General features: G+C 37.4%; 1 protein-coding gene across 2 annotated transcripts; it reads left to right on the top strand.

Moving 5' to 3' along the window:
- Window positions 1-4,394: 4,394 nt before the first annotated feature.
- LOC121820433 (ubiquitin-fold modifier 1-like) lies at window positions 4,395-17,064 on the top strand. 2 transcript variants are annotated; one of them, XM_042254781.2, is made up of 6 exons: window positions 4,395-4,476; window positions 4,552-4,608; window positions 8,972-9,029; window positions 12,206-12,245; window positions 13,608-13,640; window positions 14,968-17,064. In XM_042254781.2, coding segments are annotated over exons 1-6 (204 nt in total). In that variant the 5' UTR covers window positions 4,395-4,474; the 3' UTR covers window positions 14,982-17,064. The 2 variants fall into 2 exon arrangements, with proteins under 2 accessions (XP_042110715.1, XP_060250027.1); XM_060394044.1 differs by having other exon boundaries at window positions 13,608-17,064.
- Window positions 17,065-17,517: the final 453 nt, after the last annotated feature.

Here is a 17,517-nt window from a genome sequence, read left to right as displayed (position 1 = left end):
CACTATTTCCTCACAAATCATGTGTGTTACCCTAGACCTGTTCAAAGCCTCTTTTGTCCATTTCCTCATTTTTAAAAAAGATAATAGTACACATCACAAGTGCTTTGTATGTTTTATTTTAGACAACAAATAAGACAGTGAATGCAAAACTTTTCAAACAGAACAAAATGTTGTATAAATATAAGAGAATATTATCAATGACCATTTCTTGCTCTGTTTAGGTATGATGGAGAGTCGTAAATAGTTTAAAATATATTTAAGACCAGCAATATCAATAATATTAATATTTTAATGGTCATCAGTGGTGTGACCTCGAAAAAATTACTTAGCATTTTGTGTCTTAACTTCCCTACTTGTGAAATAAGGATAAAAATATTTCCTACCTTGAAGACTTGGTTGCTACTAGTTAAGGATATGACTTAAATCCTTAACCTCTTGTACTGTTAAAACTCAGTTTTTAATACCAGATATCTGAGTTCAATCTCATTTCAGTCACTTACTTATATTTAGGATAAGTTATTTAATTTCCATGGGCTACTCTCCTCTCCTGAAAATAGAAAATAACTAGTACTGACCTCATAGAGCTACTGGTATGTAAACACATCCTGTGTTTGGAGTAGATTTGTGAGAGAGGACTCTAATTTTTCCAATAAGTGTATTTCCATTAGACAGATAATTCATGTAGTATTTACAGAGAAAACTTTAATTATGCAAGACTAGTAAATTCCTCCTTTATACAATTTAAATGCTTTTGGTAATAAAGGTGATAATTTCAGTAGTTAAAATACTGCAAATTTTGTGATTAAGTCTCACATTTATAAGGTCAACTCTTGTTTATTTTATTTTCCTTCATTAAATTTCAGGAAATAATTGGGAAATGTATGTTACCATAGTAATCAGTGGCAGCACATTTCAGGCGTAATCTCCTCTAAGGCTGTTGCCTGGTCTTGCTAAACTCTAATCTCAGCTATATTTCATTGTTCTCAGGTTTACAAGAATGTAAGGCAGTCTCTAACTGTATAGTACTTACAAGGATCAACATAGTATCTACATATTTTCCCATACTTTTGTCTACCAGATTGTTCTCTTTGAATAAGACAACTTGTCATTGAATTACTATAGCTAAGGTCAATTAAAGTTTAAAGTCTATATTTTGTGATTCCACTTACACTAAATGCTTAACATAATACCTAGCACAAAAATCTTGATAGATTTTGAGCCATTATTCATTGTGCCAGTTATACAAAGGATTGCTAGAGGATTGGGGTTGGGGAATATGACCAAATTCAGTTCAGTTCAGTTCGGTTGCTCAGTTGTGTCCAACTCTTTGCAACCCCATGAATCACAGCACATCAGGCCTCGCTGTCCATCACCAACTCCTGGAGTTCACTCAAACTCATGTCCATCAAGTCAGTGATGCCATCCAGCCATCTCATCCTCTGTCGTCCACTTCTTCTCCTGCCCCTAATCTCTCAGCATAAGGGTCTTTTCCAATGAGTCAACTCTTTGCATGAGGTGGCCAAAGTATTAGAGTTTCGGCTAGCATCAGTCCTTCCAATGAACACCCAAGACTGATCTCCTTTAGGATGGACTGGTTGGATCTCCTTGCAGTCCAAGGGACTCTCAAGAGTCTTCTCCAACACCACAGTTCAAAAGCATCAATTCTTCTGTGCTCAGCTTTCTTCACAGTCTAACTCTCACATCCATACATGACCACTGGAAAAATCATAGCCTTGACCAGACAGACCTTTGTTGGCAAAGTAATATCTCTGTTTTTCAATATGCTATCTAGGTTGGTCATAACTCTCCTTCCAAGGAGTAAGCGTCTTTTAATTTCATGCCTGCAGTCACCATCTGCAGTGATTTTGGAGCCCAAAAAAATAAAGTCTGACACTGTTTCCACTGTTTCCCATCTATTTCCCATGAAGTGATGGGACCAGATGCCATGATCTTAGCTTTCTGAATGTTGAGCTTTAAGCCAACCTTTTCACTCTCCACTTTCACTTTCATCAAGAGGCTTTTTAGCTCCTCTTCACTCTCTGCCATAAGGGTGGTGTCATCTGCATATCTGAGGTTATTGATATTTCTCCCAGCAATCTTGATTCCAGCTTGTGTTTCTTCCAGTCCAGCGTTTCTCATGATGTACTCTGCATGTAAGTTAAATAAGCAGGGTGACAATATACAGCCTTGACGTACTCCTTTTCCTATTTGGAACCAGTCTGTTGTCCATGTCCAGTTCTAACTGTTGCTTCCTGACCTGCATACACGTTTCTCAAGAAGCAGGTCAGGTGGTCTGGTATTCCCATCTCTTTCAGAATATTCCACAGTTTATTGTGATCCACACAGTCAAAGGCTTTGGCATAGTCAATAAAGCAGAAATAGATGTTTTTCTGGAACTCTCTTGCTTTTCCACGATCCAGCTGATGTTGGTAATTTTATCTCTGGTTCCTCTGCCTTTTCTAAAACCAGCTTGACCAAATTAAACCTCTATAAAACAATCTATTTATTGCTAAAGCATTGGTATATATTTTGTTTCCTGTAATATAAAATGTTTGGAGTAGAAGACCCTAAGATTTACCCAAGCACAAACCATCCAGGATTAAAAAAACTTGACTATCAGGTGATTTTAGTCATAATTCCAAATACAGTCAAATTAGGGTGAAAGAGAAAGATAAAAATAAGTTGGCATCTAAATCTGACATGTTTTCTACTTCATTTAAATCTGGCTACAGAAATAACTGGTAAGAAGAATTTTATGACTCTGTCAGCATATTCTTTTCATCCTTAAGTAAATTTAATATCTCTCCCATTTCTAATAATGAGAGCTGTATATGCTTTTGAAAAAGAATATTGGGATGTCTCGATGATATTTAATGAGTTCTAATATGATCACACCGTGCAGTTCCACAACCATTTCTGCCTCTGCATGATGCTAATTGGACCCCTTCCAAAACACATTAGTCCACTTATGCTGTTTGTTGTCCTAAAATGTTACATTTTCCAATAACCTCCTAAAATCCAGTTTGCTTCAAGTTTAGACTTATTAAATATATTTTGACATATCAACTTTTCAATAAATAAGAAGATCCTTCTTTTGTTATATTTGCTAAATTTTGCTAGATGTCTTAGCAAATTAAAAGAAAGAGTAATATTGAGCTAATGCTATAACTGTTGATCCCCAAATCTATCAGTAGACATTTGCTTCTATGCTACTACATATATGGCAAGACATATATTTTTAAAGTGTAGAAGACAGTGACTGTCTTGAGAATATCAAAGTCTTTTTTTCCTACAGTCGGAATCATGCATGGATAGATACCAATACAGAAAAGTAGTAATCTACGAAATTAAGGCAAAGATGAAATTTGTTTTCAGCACTGCCACTACAGTTGCTCCTATTCCTCTCTTAGTTTCCTCTCGTTAAGAATGTAACATAATATACTAAATATTAACCATTTTCTCCATTATATTAGTCTATTCGTTTATATTAGTCTCTTCCCATTTTGTCTATTCATTGCAATGTTCCTTTTAAAAGGTCCTTACAGACATCATAAGAGGATGTTTTGTCATCCAGACATAGAAGCTTGGATTTGTAATAAAAATTAGAGGAAATACAGTCTTCTCTCGTTATACAAAGAACTCCAGAAGGTTGGACCTACCTACCTTATTCACACCAGCATACTCAGAATTTAGCTTTAGTGCCTGACACATAGAAAGGATTAAAATTTGCTATTAAGCTGAACAAATGTAACTGATAATAGGCAACCTTATTCCCTGCTTTAATCCTATTAGATCACAAACCATTGAAATCGGTTTGTGGGATTTCTCTTCTCAACTAGACTTCAGGTTCCTCAAGTGCAGGGATCTTGTCTTTCCCACCAACTTGTTAAGTGTCTTATCTGTGGAAATCAAAACTTTAGAGCTAAATTATGAGAAACCTACAACATGATTAGGTAGCTGGGCAGGTAGAAAATACTAATATTAACACTGGGTGAGGATTCCCGCTTCTTGAGCATCACTGGAGCATCTCCGCGCTCATGTTGCCTCGGCAACGTAGGAGCGCGCCCGCCTCCGGCCCGGCCCACAATCCTCCCCCTCGCTCAGCTCTTCCACCGCCTCCCGGGACCCATACTTCCGTCCGACTTACAAACTGGGACCTTGAGTCTCACTGTCTCTGTGCTGCCTAACTAAAAATACGGAAGAAAAATCACTTCAAGTAAAAGTATTCTTTCCATACGACCCGAAACTGTGTTCCAGAAATATACACACAAAAGCATTCGCTATTTGATCTTGTAAGCTCCGCCCAACTTGAGCCTCTGGGTCCAATTTTCAGGCAGTGCTTTGGACAGCCGCATCTTCGGAGGACCCCAGCTTGCGGAAGAAGACGTGGACCTGAGCTGGGAAAGACGCCGGGGTGGAAGTGGGAGCTTCCGCACGGGTTTGCTGCGAGGTTTCGGTCCCGAACGGCGGCACCATGTAAGTGTTGGCTTTCCAGCCGCCCCATTCCGCGGTCCCGCTGCCCGACCTTAATCTCCTCTGTCTCTTCCTCAGGTCGAAAGTTTCTTTTAAGATCACACTGACGTCGGACCCGCGGCTGCCATACAAAGTGTGAGTAGCTCGGCCGCGGTAGAGGTGGAGGGGCTGTAGAGTTGGGGGAAGGCGGCTCGAGCCATCCCAGCGGCCGCCACCTCAGCAGTGCGCGTTCCTCTCCTCTCCCGAGCCCGCCCCACTCACCTGAACCGGGTTATCGTGGAAGTATATCAGCTTGCCCGGGCACGAGGCTGTGCGGGTGTGTGTGATGGGAACGTCGTTGTTGGTTTCGAGCTCTCTTCGGAACTCGTTTTGGGGGTGGTGGAGTAGGGCACGTGTGGACCGGGCCCTGGTGATTTGCTGGGATCCTTAATACAGTCTGGAATCTGCTTATAACAGGACAGGCCTTTCACCGCTCTGACCAGCTGTTCGGGGAAGTAAGGCAAGGCCTCCCAGCCCAGGTTCCGAAATGACCAGAACGTCAGGCGCTTGATTCCCATTGATGTGACTCGATAGTTGGGCTTAACAAAGTAGAGCCCTTAACTCTCTCTTCTCATCATCTCTGATTTCTGCCTTTACACCGGAGTATTCTCATCAGTATGTCAACTGGCTCTGGAAAAGAATGAGGAGGGAGGGAAGGAGGGTAAGGCAGCATCAGTAACTATATAATATATAAGAGTGCCTGAAAGTGGTACCAGTTCGCTTAATACATGTTGACTGAATGAGTGTGCTGGCAGGCCTCTAGTTTAGTGTGTGTGTGTAGTTGTATGTATAGTTTGTATATGGATATGTGTATATAAAGGTATATAACATGTATGTTTTCAGTTCAGTCGCTCAGTCGTGTCCGACTCCTTGTGACCTCATAGACTGCAGCACACCAGGTCCTCCTGTCCAACACCAACTCCCAGAGTTTACTCAGACTCATATCCAATGAGTGGTGATGCAATCCAACCATCTCATCCTCTGTCATCCCCTACTCCTCCCGCCTTCAGGCTTTCCCAGCATCAGGATCTTTTCCAGTGAGTCAGTTCTTCACATCAGGTGGCCAGAGTATTGGAGTTTCAGCTTTAACAGCAGTCCTTCCAATGAATATCCAGAATTGATTTCCTTTAGGATGGACTGGTTGGATCTCCTTGCAGTCCAAGGGACTCTCAAGAGTCTTCTCCAACACCACAGTTCAAAAGCATCAATTCTTCAGTGCTCAGCTTTCTTTATAGTCCACTCTCACATCCCTACATGACTACTGGAAAACGATAGCTTTGACTAGACAGACCTTTGTTGGCTACTTTATGTCTCTGTTTTTAATATGCTGGCTAGGTTGTTCATAACTTTTCTTCGAAGGAGCAAGCATCTTTTAATTTCATGGCTGCAGTCACCATCTGCAGTGATTTTGAAGCCCCCAAAATAAAAAGTCTGTCACTATTTCCACTGTTTCCCATCTATTTCCATGAAGTGATGGGACCAGATGCCATGATCTTGGTTTTCTGAATGTTGAGTTTTAAGCCAATTTTTCCCCCTCCTCTTTCACTTTCAGCCAGGTCAGGTGGTCTGGTAGTCCCACCTCTTGAAGAATTTCCCAGTTTGTTGGGATCCACACAGTCAAAGGCTTTGGCATAGCCAGTAAAGTAGAAGTAGATGTTTTTCTGAACTCTCTTGCTTTTTCGTGATTCAGCAGATGTTGGCAGTTTGATCTCTGGTTCCTCTGCCTTTTCTGAATCCAGCTTGAACATCTGGAAATTCACGGTTCACATACTGTTGAACCCTGTCTTGGAGAATTTTGAGCATTACTTTGCTAGCATGTGAGATAAGTGCAGTTGTGTGGTAGTTTGAACATTCTTTGGCATTGCCTTTTTTGGGATTGGAATGAAAACACATTTTCCAGTCCTGTGGCCACTGCTGAGTTTTCCAAATTTGCTGGCATATTGAGTGCAGCAATATATCACACATATTGTCTGGCATGTTTCACAGCATCATCTTTTAAGAGTATGTAAGTAAAAGCAGCTCTGAGATTTGTGGGAAAACATGCTTTAACTTTTAAGGCCACTTTTCACTTGTCAGGCAGGTAGATATGTACTGTAGCAGAGAAGCATCTTTTGAGTTGCTAATGGTTGCATTCTAGAAAGGATGTTGCAGTTGTAGATTTATTCTGGGGAATGTCCCAGATTTTATGGTTAGTTTTGCTTGTTAATTGATTCCTTGTTGATGTTGCTACTTGATTATAGAAATGTTGAAATCAAACATTCTGTCATGTACAGGATGCATTAGAAACACCTTAGACTCTTTCAGCTCAAATGGTAAAGAATCTGCCGGCAGTGCAGGAGACCTGGGTTCCATCCCTGGGTTGGGAAGATCCCCTGGAAAGGGAACGGCTACTTTCTCCAGTATTCTTGCCTGGAGAATTCCAGGGACAGAGGAGCCTGGCGGGCTACAGCCCATAGCATCACAAAGAGTGGACAGGACTGAGTGCCTTTCACTCTGACTTGCAGTCTAATTCCAGTCTTTCCAGTCTTAACTCCTGCCTCACCTCCCCAGCCCCCTCACTACCACCATCATTTAAAGTTTCAGCCATCCTAGTTGCATATTGACAGCAAATCTTTTGAGATCTGCCTGCTCTGGCACACATTCTCTTCTGTGCTTGGAATGTAGTTTTGTGAGTACCACTTACCTGCTAACATCCTTTAATGATTAAAATTTCACCTCCATGACAGTTTCTGTGATGGTATAGAAAGTTCATGTCACCCTTCTCTAAGTGTCCTATACAAGCTTCATTCTTTATAACACTGGTCAAGTTATGCCATACTTCTGTTTATGTGAGACTTTTTATTTTAAAAAAATGCCAGTAGTTTACTTTAAAAGGTCGCCTCAGTATACAGGATGGTTGGCATCTTTTCAAAATACCAGTGTAATGTAAGAGTAAGTGATGTGACTGGCAAACTCAAGGGCGTCAGATCTAGATAAAGTCTCTGGAGTGAAAGTAACTCCCAGTCCCCGTGCAATTTTCTGTCAGAACATTCACTATAATATGCTTTTATGTTTTATTGGATTTTTTTTGGATAGTCGCACCAATTTAATCTGTGGAGAGAAACTTTTGTTAATGAGTGTCAGCATAACATTTAATTATATGGTACAAGGACATTTCCTGTCTCTAGTGCAAAAGCGAATTGAAACCCCAAAGTTTTAGAAGTTCTCTACAGGCAAGAGTTTTAGGACAGTGATTCTCAGGTTCTGAACTGTAAGTAAACTATGGAAATACTTGCAAAGTACTATTCCTGGCTTTGTAAATTTTTACATTACCAGTTTATTAGGTATTTTTAAAATAAATGGCTATTCTTTATAATTTTGTTTGTCTCTTTTTATTCCATATGAAAAAGGAAGGGAAAAAAAACATGTTCTGTTTTCACTCTTTAGCAGTATTTTGGGGGAGTGGAATATGGCAGCCAAGAAATCCATTCACACTTTACTTATTGAAAATCATTGTAATGTGCAGCATCAGATGTAATGATTTTTGTACTCAGCATTCAATCTATAGACTGAGTGAGGAGGTGGTATATATACCTGAGAATGTTACATATAGTAGTTGGTATTAAATCATTAGAGAACAGTACAGTGGTGACAATAGAGAAGTTTCAAGAGAAATGTTAACTTTCTTTGCTTGGAAAGAGATTCCTGTGTTTCTGTCTTTACTCACTGTAGTTTGTTTTACGTTAAATCTTACATAGCTTATTTTTAACCTGTTTCTCTGATTTCTTAAGGTATAATGTCAATTCTTTTTATGGTTAAGTTGAACAGTTGATTGTTTGTTTATCGGATTGTTTATCAGTGATCTTGAATATACTTGCCACAGTTCAAGTCAAAACCACACATCACTCTTCAGAATGTTATTTCAGATTGTGTTGTATGAGCCTTTTTCATATGTTGTAAAGGTGGGAAATCGCTTTGCATTTTGCCATAGTAAACATACTCATTTTTACCAATTTGGACTATTATTTTTGACTTGGTGATGGAAAGTACACAGAAAAGTTCATGAAAAGATGATGCTCCCCAGGTAACCTGCTCTTTTAATGAAAACGATCTCGTTCCTGCATAGGATAAACTGTAGGTGGCAAAGTGTACTTAAGATTGAGGAGAGATTCCACTTTTTGAAATCCATTTTGGGAACAAGAAGCAACCTACATGCTTGACCTATTTCTATCAAAGTATTAAACATGTACAAATCCACACCTGTATAGGTTATGCATTTTCAAGTGGACCTGAGGGCACCATGTCAGCTATAAGGCTAATTATTTGCTTTCTTTTTTAGAGTTAATGCACATAGTGTACAATCAGAATAGCCAACCTCAGACTCAAAAGACAGCTTTGCCAAGGTCTGCTACAATAGCTGAAATAAGTAACAAAGGACTTAAAAATCAGCCTTTCAAAATATTCTTTTTAATTCTTGCAGACTTAGTGTTCCTGAAAGTACACCTTTCACAGCAGTCTTAAAGTTTGCAGCAGAAGAAGTAAGTATAGAAATTGGAACAGCCTGTAGAGAATACAATTTGTGTCTCAAAATGTGTCTCAAAAATCTACATGCTAGGTTTATGGTGTCAAAGTTAAACCTCACTTAAAGGTAAAAGAAGAGTGAGTTGAGACCTCAGATACAAGAATGGGTTACACAAATTGACACATTTATTTAATGTAACTTGAATTATAAGGAGAATCCTTATTGAAATTGAAAAGATAGTGATATGTCAATTTTTTAAAACTTCACACTGTATGCTTGTATTTTTACTAACTTTGATTCTGGAAGTATAATTTTATTATATATCACGTTTTTCAACTTTTCTCTATAAGCATTTGCAGTGTTAGTAAAATCTATTGTTTTTGAAAATATGATTGAATTTGTTTTTAAGAAATAAAATTTTTCCAAAGATTTTCATCAGAGGCATCTATAAAGTAACTATTTGCACCTGACAGTTAGAAGAGAAGCTTATGGCTTGGGAGACTTAGGGTTCCTCTTTTAACTGTGTCATTAATTATTTGTTTGACATGACAGTTTCTCTCTTCCTGAAATTTCTTAATCTGTAAAATGGAAATCTTATCCTTCCTGCCCAATTACATGATTTTGAGTAAAAATATAATAGCATTTATTTTAATGTTTTGGAATCTTTCAGTAAGAGTTGACTTGAGTTGTCCGTGGATATAGAACCCTAATATAATTCTCTTAATAAAAAATAAAATCCCCAATATAGGACTAGAAATTAATTTAAATAATGAGTTTTCAAAGCCTGAGAGGAACTTCTTAGCATCCTAAATTGTAAACACAGTGGGATCTGAAGTAGAAATAAATGAAAACTGAGAACTTCGCATCTAGGAAAAAACGTGTCAGTACTGTAGAAAGAAGTGGTAGTTTCTGTATGTACTTCAGTAGTAAAGCTTCCCAAATTTCAGTTAAACAGCATTGTTACTATAGGTTGGAAAAAGGAAACATTGTGTCTGTAGTTGCTTTTGGTTTTTATTGTCATGTAATAGTTACCACTAAAGAAAATATGTAACTTAAAGTGGACATAACTAAGAATAACAACTAGAAACTTTGTCATATTCAAGTTTTAGAAATCTGAGATTGCCTATAATTTAGGAGTTTTATTTAAAAAGTATTACAACCTCTATAAAAACTTAACTAGTTTAAAATTTATTAAAGTATATTTTGAAGTTACTTTAAGTTTATTTAAAATTTTTAAAACATAAAGGATATTTACAATTAAGAATGTGCCATATGGACAATAAAATTGTTCTTTTTTCAAGTACATAGGCCTGTAACAAGTAATTGTTCTCATGTGTAGTTAAGTTCTTATTTTAAAACTTGATTGTTAAATTCATAAATTTAAATGAGCTCTTAGTTTTTTCTCAACTATGGTGTGTGATTATTGTAAATACTGAGAGCAGTATTTCCCAGAAAGAATGTTTTCCCAGACCACTAGAACCACAAAAAAAATAAAATAACCATTAAAAACTGAGATTGGGATCAGTGGTCCAAAAGTATGGGGCGTATTGACTATTTTTTGTATTTTCCTGGAGTCAAATAAACTATATTAGCAGCATACTAAAGGATTTTGCAAAGATTCCCAGTTTAACTTCAGTTCAGTTCAGTTGCTCAGTCCTGTCCAACTCTTTGCGACCCCATGAACCACAGCATGCCAGGCCTCCCTGTCCATCACCAACTCCCGGAGTCCACCAAACCCATGTCCATTGAGTCAGTGATGCCATCCAGCCATCTCATCCTCTGTCATCCCTTCTCTTCTTGCCCTCTATCTTTCCCAGCATCAGGGTCTTTTCCAGTGAGTCAGCTCTTCTCATTAGGTGGCCAAAGTGTTGGAGTTACAGCTTCAACATCAGTCCTTCCAGTGAACACCCAGGACTGATCTCCTTTGCTGTCTAGTTTGGTCATAACTTTCCTTCCAAGGAGTAAGCGTCTTTTAATTTCATGGCTGCAGTCACCATCTGCAGTGATTTTGGAGCCTGGGAAAATAAAGTCAGCCACTGTTTGACCTGTTTCCCCATTTATTTCCCATGAAGTGACGGGACCAGATACTGTGATCTTTGTTTTCTGAATGTTGAGCTTTAAGCCAACTTTTTCACTCTGCTCTTTCACTTTCATCAAGAGGCTCTTTAGATCTTCTTCACTTTCTGCCATAAGGGTGGTGTCATCTGCATAACTTAGTGTTTTCCAAACTTACTCAATCATAAAACTATAATATTTATAAAACTAATCTGTAGCATAGAAGTGCTTATTAAATTATTGGAAAAATGAATGAGCTATGAACACACTTTGACAAATGAGAGCATTAAGAGAATAATTCTACCTTTAAGCTACCAATAAGCTCCATACCACATTTCATTGACTCATAAGGTACTTACATCTCTGAATAAAGATGAGTGGAGGCTGTCTGTCATGGTTGACCATGTAACAGTCACATAATTGTCCAACTGACATCACCTGCACCCCTACTTGTACTTAGAGGTATTTCTTGGTGGCATTAATTGGACTATTGCAATCCCATATTATACAAGAGGGCATTTGTTTGAACTGACTAGTTCTACCAAGAACTTTTAGGACTATTCTAAGCAGTTACTTAGCTTTTATTTTCACTTGTGCCTGAGCGTTATATATGACCAAAGTAAATCGTGTATAAGTCTGAAAGATCAAACACTGGGTTATAGATTCATTGACAGTGTTTTTCCTTTTTATGGTGCATAAAACGAGATACATTTTACAGTCTCTGGTGTCCTAAATACAATGAAATGCAGTTTTTAGAAAACAGGTGGCCCTAGTGGTAAGAGCCTGCCTGCAATGCAGGAGACGCGGGTTCAATCCCTGGGTCGGGAAGATTCCCCTGGAGAAGGAAATGGCAACCCAATCCAGGGTTCTAGCCTGGGAAACCACACAGACAGAGGAGCCCAGGTGGTACAGTCCGTGGAGCTGCAAAGAGTTGCACACAAATGAAGCGACTTTGCACAGCACATTATTCTTTAAAGATAAAGTAGATTGTAATACTTTCTTTGATGATGTTACGTATCCTAAAAGATAAATTACATTTAAAATTATAGAATTGATTATATGTACCCTATCATTGCTAACTATCTTTTATACTTAGCATTTTATATGCTATATGTATTTTCTTTTCTTCCTTTTTAGTTTAAAGTTCCTGCAGCAACAAGTGCAATTATTACCAATGGTAAGAATTTGTCTTAAACCTGTTTATTAACAGAGCTATTAGCTGTTTAAAAGAAACCAAATTAGTTAAAATTGACTTAAAATACAAAAACCCTAAACCTTATATCAACATAAATGATATACATAATTGTAAACACTAAGTCGAAGTTATTGTTCATAATTGTGTCTTCCGTTTTTCTGTGCTTTTGTTACGTAGTACAGTAGTTTATGGGCTTCCCTGGTGGCTCAGATGCTAAAGAATCCGCCTGCAGTGCAGGGGACCTGGGTTCGATCTCTCGGTCAGGAAGATTCCCTGGAGATGGCTGTGAACCCATTCCAGTATTCCTGCCTGGAAAATCCCATGTACAGAGGAGCCTGGCAGGCCATAGTCCATGGGGTTGCCGAATCAGACATGACCAAGCGACTAAGCACAGCACATTATAATATCATATGTCCTTATGCCAAATTATTGCTGAAAGTAACTTGTCATTTAACAAAGTGTTTTCTACTGTATCATAAATGGTTTTAGAATATAGGAAGCTAAGCAGGAATGTACCTTTGCTGTCCCTTGCTATTGCTTTCTGATAGAAAACAGTTCTTACAGGCTTGCAATAATGAGGATTTTATCCAGTTAGATAATATAAATTAAATTCTGACTATCTTTGGATACTACAAATAATTAATGAAACCAGCCCAAAGAGAAAATACTGAAATAAGATAAGGAACAAAGATGGCAGGAAAAGCTTAACTATTAAGAATACAAAGTCATGGTCCCAGATACTGGTGAGTAGTTCATGTATAGTTAAGAAATTTAGACTAAGAGAAGGTGGCTTTAATGAGCAGTAAGTAGTATGATATGGTTTAGATAATGATGGAATTTCTCATTCTGAAAAATTGTGCATGCTGCCACATTGAAATGTGTCTGTATTTGGAAGAAAGCTATCCTTCCTTTTCTGGAAAGATTTAGATTCATAAATGAATAGCTCCTGGGAGAGTGCTTTGTAAACTTATCAAGTGTCGGTGGAACTTACATTACTCTGGCTCTTCAGCCTTAAGATTTGATGCCTTAGAGCAATGTTAAATGATGAATGGCATACTTAAGGTATTTTGGCTTTATTTTTCACTAGATTTGGCAAAACAGTATGAAAAACTATCCTCTGTTGAACTTACTGGGGTCGTTTCACTGACAGACATTGTCTAGTCCAGCGATATGTGTAAAGGCATAATAGTGAGAGATTTCAACAGATAACCTTCATGTTCTTGGCATAACTGTTCGGCTTACGCCTGTATCCACAGCAACATTATTTTGACACATTTCTTCTTCTTACTGTTAAAGCCTTTTAGCTTCAGAAATAACTTAGGTCATTTACAACTTATTTTCTAGATGGAATAGGAATAAACCCTGCGCAGACTGCTGGTGAGTATCTGCAGTCCATGGCAGCGCGGTGAGGCTGTCTACATCAATTGATAATGAATATGTAATTCATTCTAATTAGACTTGATAGGATTTTACCAAGATAATGGCTGATTTTCAGAGATTGTGTGGCAGTCTTTACCTAAGCATGTAAATAATTTGTTATATTCTGTGTATCAGTTATATGCTTTTGGCTACAAGAAAGGGAAAATCTGACTAATGAGCATTAAAGTTTTTTAACTAATACATGTAACAAAAAATCTTAAGGTAAGATTGTGCGCTAATGGGAATAATGTTCTGTAATAACTATCTCATTAAATAGTTGTGAGGTTGTACATGTAAGTGCTTAGAAGTTTGTGTTATTCATAATAAACATTCAGTAAGTACTGATTTATTATTTTAAAGAAGTACAATCATTTTAATTTCATGGGACTTAGCCTGCACTGCGAATTTCAAGGTGTTAACATTGTGTAGCACTACATATTGATACCCTAACAAGCAGGAAGGGTAAAAGTAGTCTTAAACTTTTTAACTGACAGTTATGTATTTGAGATGTACCTTCCTTAGCTTATAGTTCAGTTAAAATATTTTTAAATTAAGCATGATTTAATATAAATGCAGTCTTGAGAAGTAGTTATTTTAAACTGTTATTTTTTAAGTACTTCTACAAAATTATATTGTCCTCATAAACCCTGGGATTGAAATGTAAATTTAGCCATATAATTGTTGTGTAGATACTTTTAAACTTGGGTTTAAAGATTTTGTGTTTTCTTACTCTATAAATGTCCAGTAGTTTATATTAATTTGAATTCCTTCTTACTCTGACATGTTGCCTGTTGGATTCCCTTTAAAGTTGAATTGTGGGCATCATAAAGTGTGAAGAAAATCTCAGTAGGCAGGCCAGACCCAAAATAGGTCAAGATTGCTAAACTTTTGTCACTTGTAGTAATTTACACTTATTTTTCCTGCTCCCAAGTATTTTATTATATATTAAAGCAAATATTGATGATTGTGTTTGGTGGTATTTCTTTGGGTAGTGTCCTTTCTTTTTTATTTTTCTGGGTAGTGTTTTTATTTCAAATTTTCAGACGTTTGTTGGGTTTGAGGATGTGAGAGCAGTAAGAACAAGACATAAGAAGCCTCAACTTTGGGTTTGAGGATGTGAGAAGCGTAAGAGCAAGACCTAAGGAGCCTAGACTTGGGTTCTAATATTTTTGAGCTTTGCACCTACTTGACACTCCTTTGTTTCTTCTGTATATTAATTGTTGAATTGTTAATGAGAGCATGTCATTTTTAAATGCCTAACGTTTTGTTCTGTCTGTTTGTGTAGGAAATGTTTTCTAAAGCACGGTTCAGAACTGAATAATTCCTAGAGATCGTGTTGGACATTGTTAATATCCACCGCTTGGAACATAAAACCCCTCCAGAGTAAATAGTGGTATCGTTATTACTGTAAAATTGGAATCAGGCATTTGAAATCCTATGAAAATACCAGTAATTGATGACATAATGAAAGGTGACTGTCTGTCCATGCTTATTCACACTTCACGTGAGGAGAGAACGACGAGGCCTAGGGCCCCATGACCACAGAGGATCAGTCTTTCATTGCTGCCTCGCTGCACACACAGGTAGTTCATCAGGGGTGAATGGATCAACCGTCTGTGTCTTAACAACCAGAGGATGCTTCTGGTCATTCTTTCTGAGCACATCTGGAAACTTAAAATTTACTGAATCTTCCTCCTTGTCCCTGAATTAAAAATGTAAAAAGATTATGGATCCACACATGAAGGTTGGGTTGATAGCATCTGACTCACAGATACAAACATAGTTGCATTCCTCCTTATATATCATTTATGATAAAGAATCATATCAATGAATAACTCTTATCATTTAGTTTGTTTTAAAGTTTCAGACTTATTGAATTCTTAATAAATTGTAATGCCATCAGAGAGCCCAAAATTGCATTTTCCATCTAGCCCTTATGGGTAAAATTGGTAGGTATCCCACACCGAGGAGTTTGAGATGATCTTGCAGACTCCAGTACTTGTAATGATGAGAATTAAGAATAAAGTAGAAGCATCAGTTGCTGAACTATGCATTCCTTTAGTGATCTCTTTTAAAACAACCTTTAAAATAGGAATCCTCAAGAAACCATCGTCTTTTGAGGATAATTCTAAATAGCCTTCAGGGAGAAAGTGTAAAGAAGAACATCTGAAAGTTCACAACAGATCTCGTAGAAATGGTAATTTAAATTCTGGTTAATTATACATAATGAAGACCCAACATATAAGGAAGCGTTAAGATTATAGTTGTGGGGTGAATAAGAAGCTAGGAAAGGAAAATGGGGAAGCCCAGATGACTAGGCTTCTAGCAAGAAGAAAAGAATCAAAAGGAAGGCAAGCAGAAACGTGTAACAAGAGTGTCACAGAAAAGGCCAAACTGGGTAAACAAAACCACAGAGGCTATGGAAGGAACTGAAGGGAAAACAAAACACTTGACATTGTTACAAGGAGCTGAAGATGATCAGAGAAAGCATAACATGGGCATTGTCAACATATGGTTTCAGAATTCTCCTTAGTTTAAAGAAAAGATATACATGAGGAAGATTACGTTTGCCCTTAGTGAGGGCATCAGTATCTATGCATATCTTGAAAGGTGCAGGCTCATAGTGATTAAGAACCAGCACTTGACCTGCTGTATTCTAAATGCTGAGGTCTCTGGAGGCAGGCCTGGTTGGTTGGTATCTGTTTTGCACTTTGGACGCCTGGAAAATGTAAGCTTCAAGATACAGGTGTTGAATTATTCATGAATAAAGTATTTCTAAAGCCAGTTTTTATTGAAATGTGCATAGGCCGTAGGTTCATTGGGGAAAAAAAATTATGCAGCAGAATCAGTATCCGAAAGATGATATTGGTTAAGACTAAGACATGGTTCAGATATTTGGCAATGACTAGCAGTCTTCTGAATTGTAAAGGGCAAAGACCTTTGTGCTGAGCTGGAAATGTATGTTACTGATGTTTGTGGAATTTTTATTTTTATAAGCAAATTTTTATTTTCTGATGCCTAAAGACTCCTGGTCTTTAACAACATTAAACCTCCATTAACGAGAAATTTATGAATGCCTATTTTCTGAATTTTTGTCTTATTTAGATTTTCCCTCATTCTGTTTCTAGCACAGAATTCTTCCTGATTTGTCACAGATAGGTTTTATGATGTCTCATAAATTATTTAATATTTTTGTTCTTTGTTGAAAATTTTTATTGCAGTAAGGTCTTAAAAATATTTTCTTGTATAGAACTAGACATGTTATTAAATATGATCTGTAACTTCTTTGTGCAGAATGTTTCAATGTGGTGTATTTAGTTTAAAGTGCTTTATTGGTACATGATTCATATCTTGTGAAAATACATTTTCTTACACCCATAAACCATATTGTCTACTCTTATTTTATTATTAAAGTGCTTAATTAACACATCTGTTGAGGCAGTATATAACAATTGTAGCCCAAAAAAGGGATAGGGACAAAGATGATTAATGGCTATAGGTCTTAGAAATGAGCGTATACTTCCAAACGCCAGTCCATTTTCAGATAAAATTGAAAGTGTAGTTAAGTGTCTGTAGTAAGTGTTTAGGCTGGTAGGTCCTGAACCTGTGTGATTATCAAAGTGACCTAGAAAATTATGAATACAGACTTCTAGAAACTACCCTAAAGTTCTTACTCTTTAAATGTGGAATGATGTGCAAGCATTTCTGTATATAAAAGCAATCCTAATGATTTCTGCTTTTCAGCTTAGCTTGAGAATTTATAACTTTTCACTTTGTGTGTGTGTGCTTAATCGTTCAGTCCTGTCCCGACAATTTGCAGCTCCATGGAGTGTAG

Source organism: Ovis aries, chromosome 10, assembly GCF_016772045.2.
Source record: "Ovis aries strain OAR_USU_Benz2616 breed Rambouillet chromosome 10, ARS-UI_Ramb_v3.0, whole genome shotgun sequence".
Classification (NCBI taxonomy): domain Eukaryota; kingdom Metazoa; phylum Chordata; class Mammalia; order Artiodactyla; family Bovidae; genus Ovis; species Ovis aries.
The sequence above is the reverse complement of the archived record's forward strand: the minus strand, read 5'-3'. Positions and strand labels throughout refer to the sequence as shown.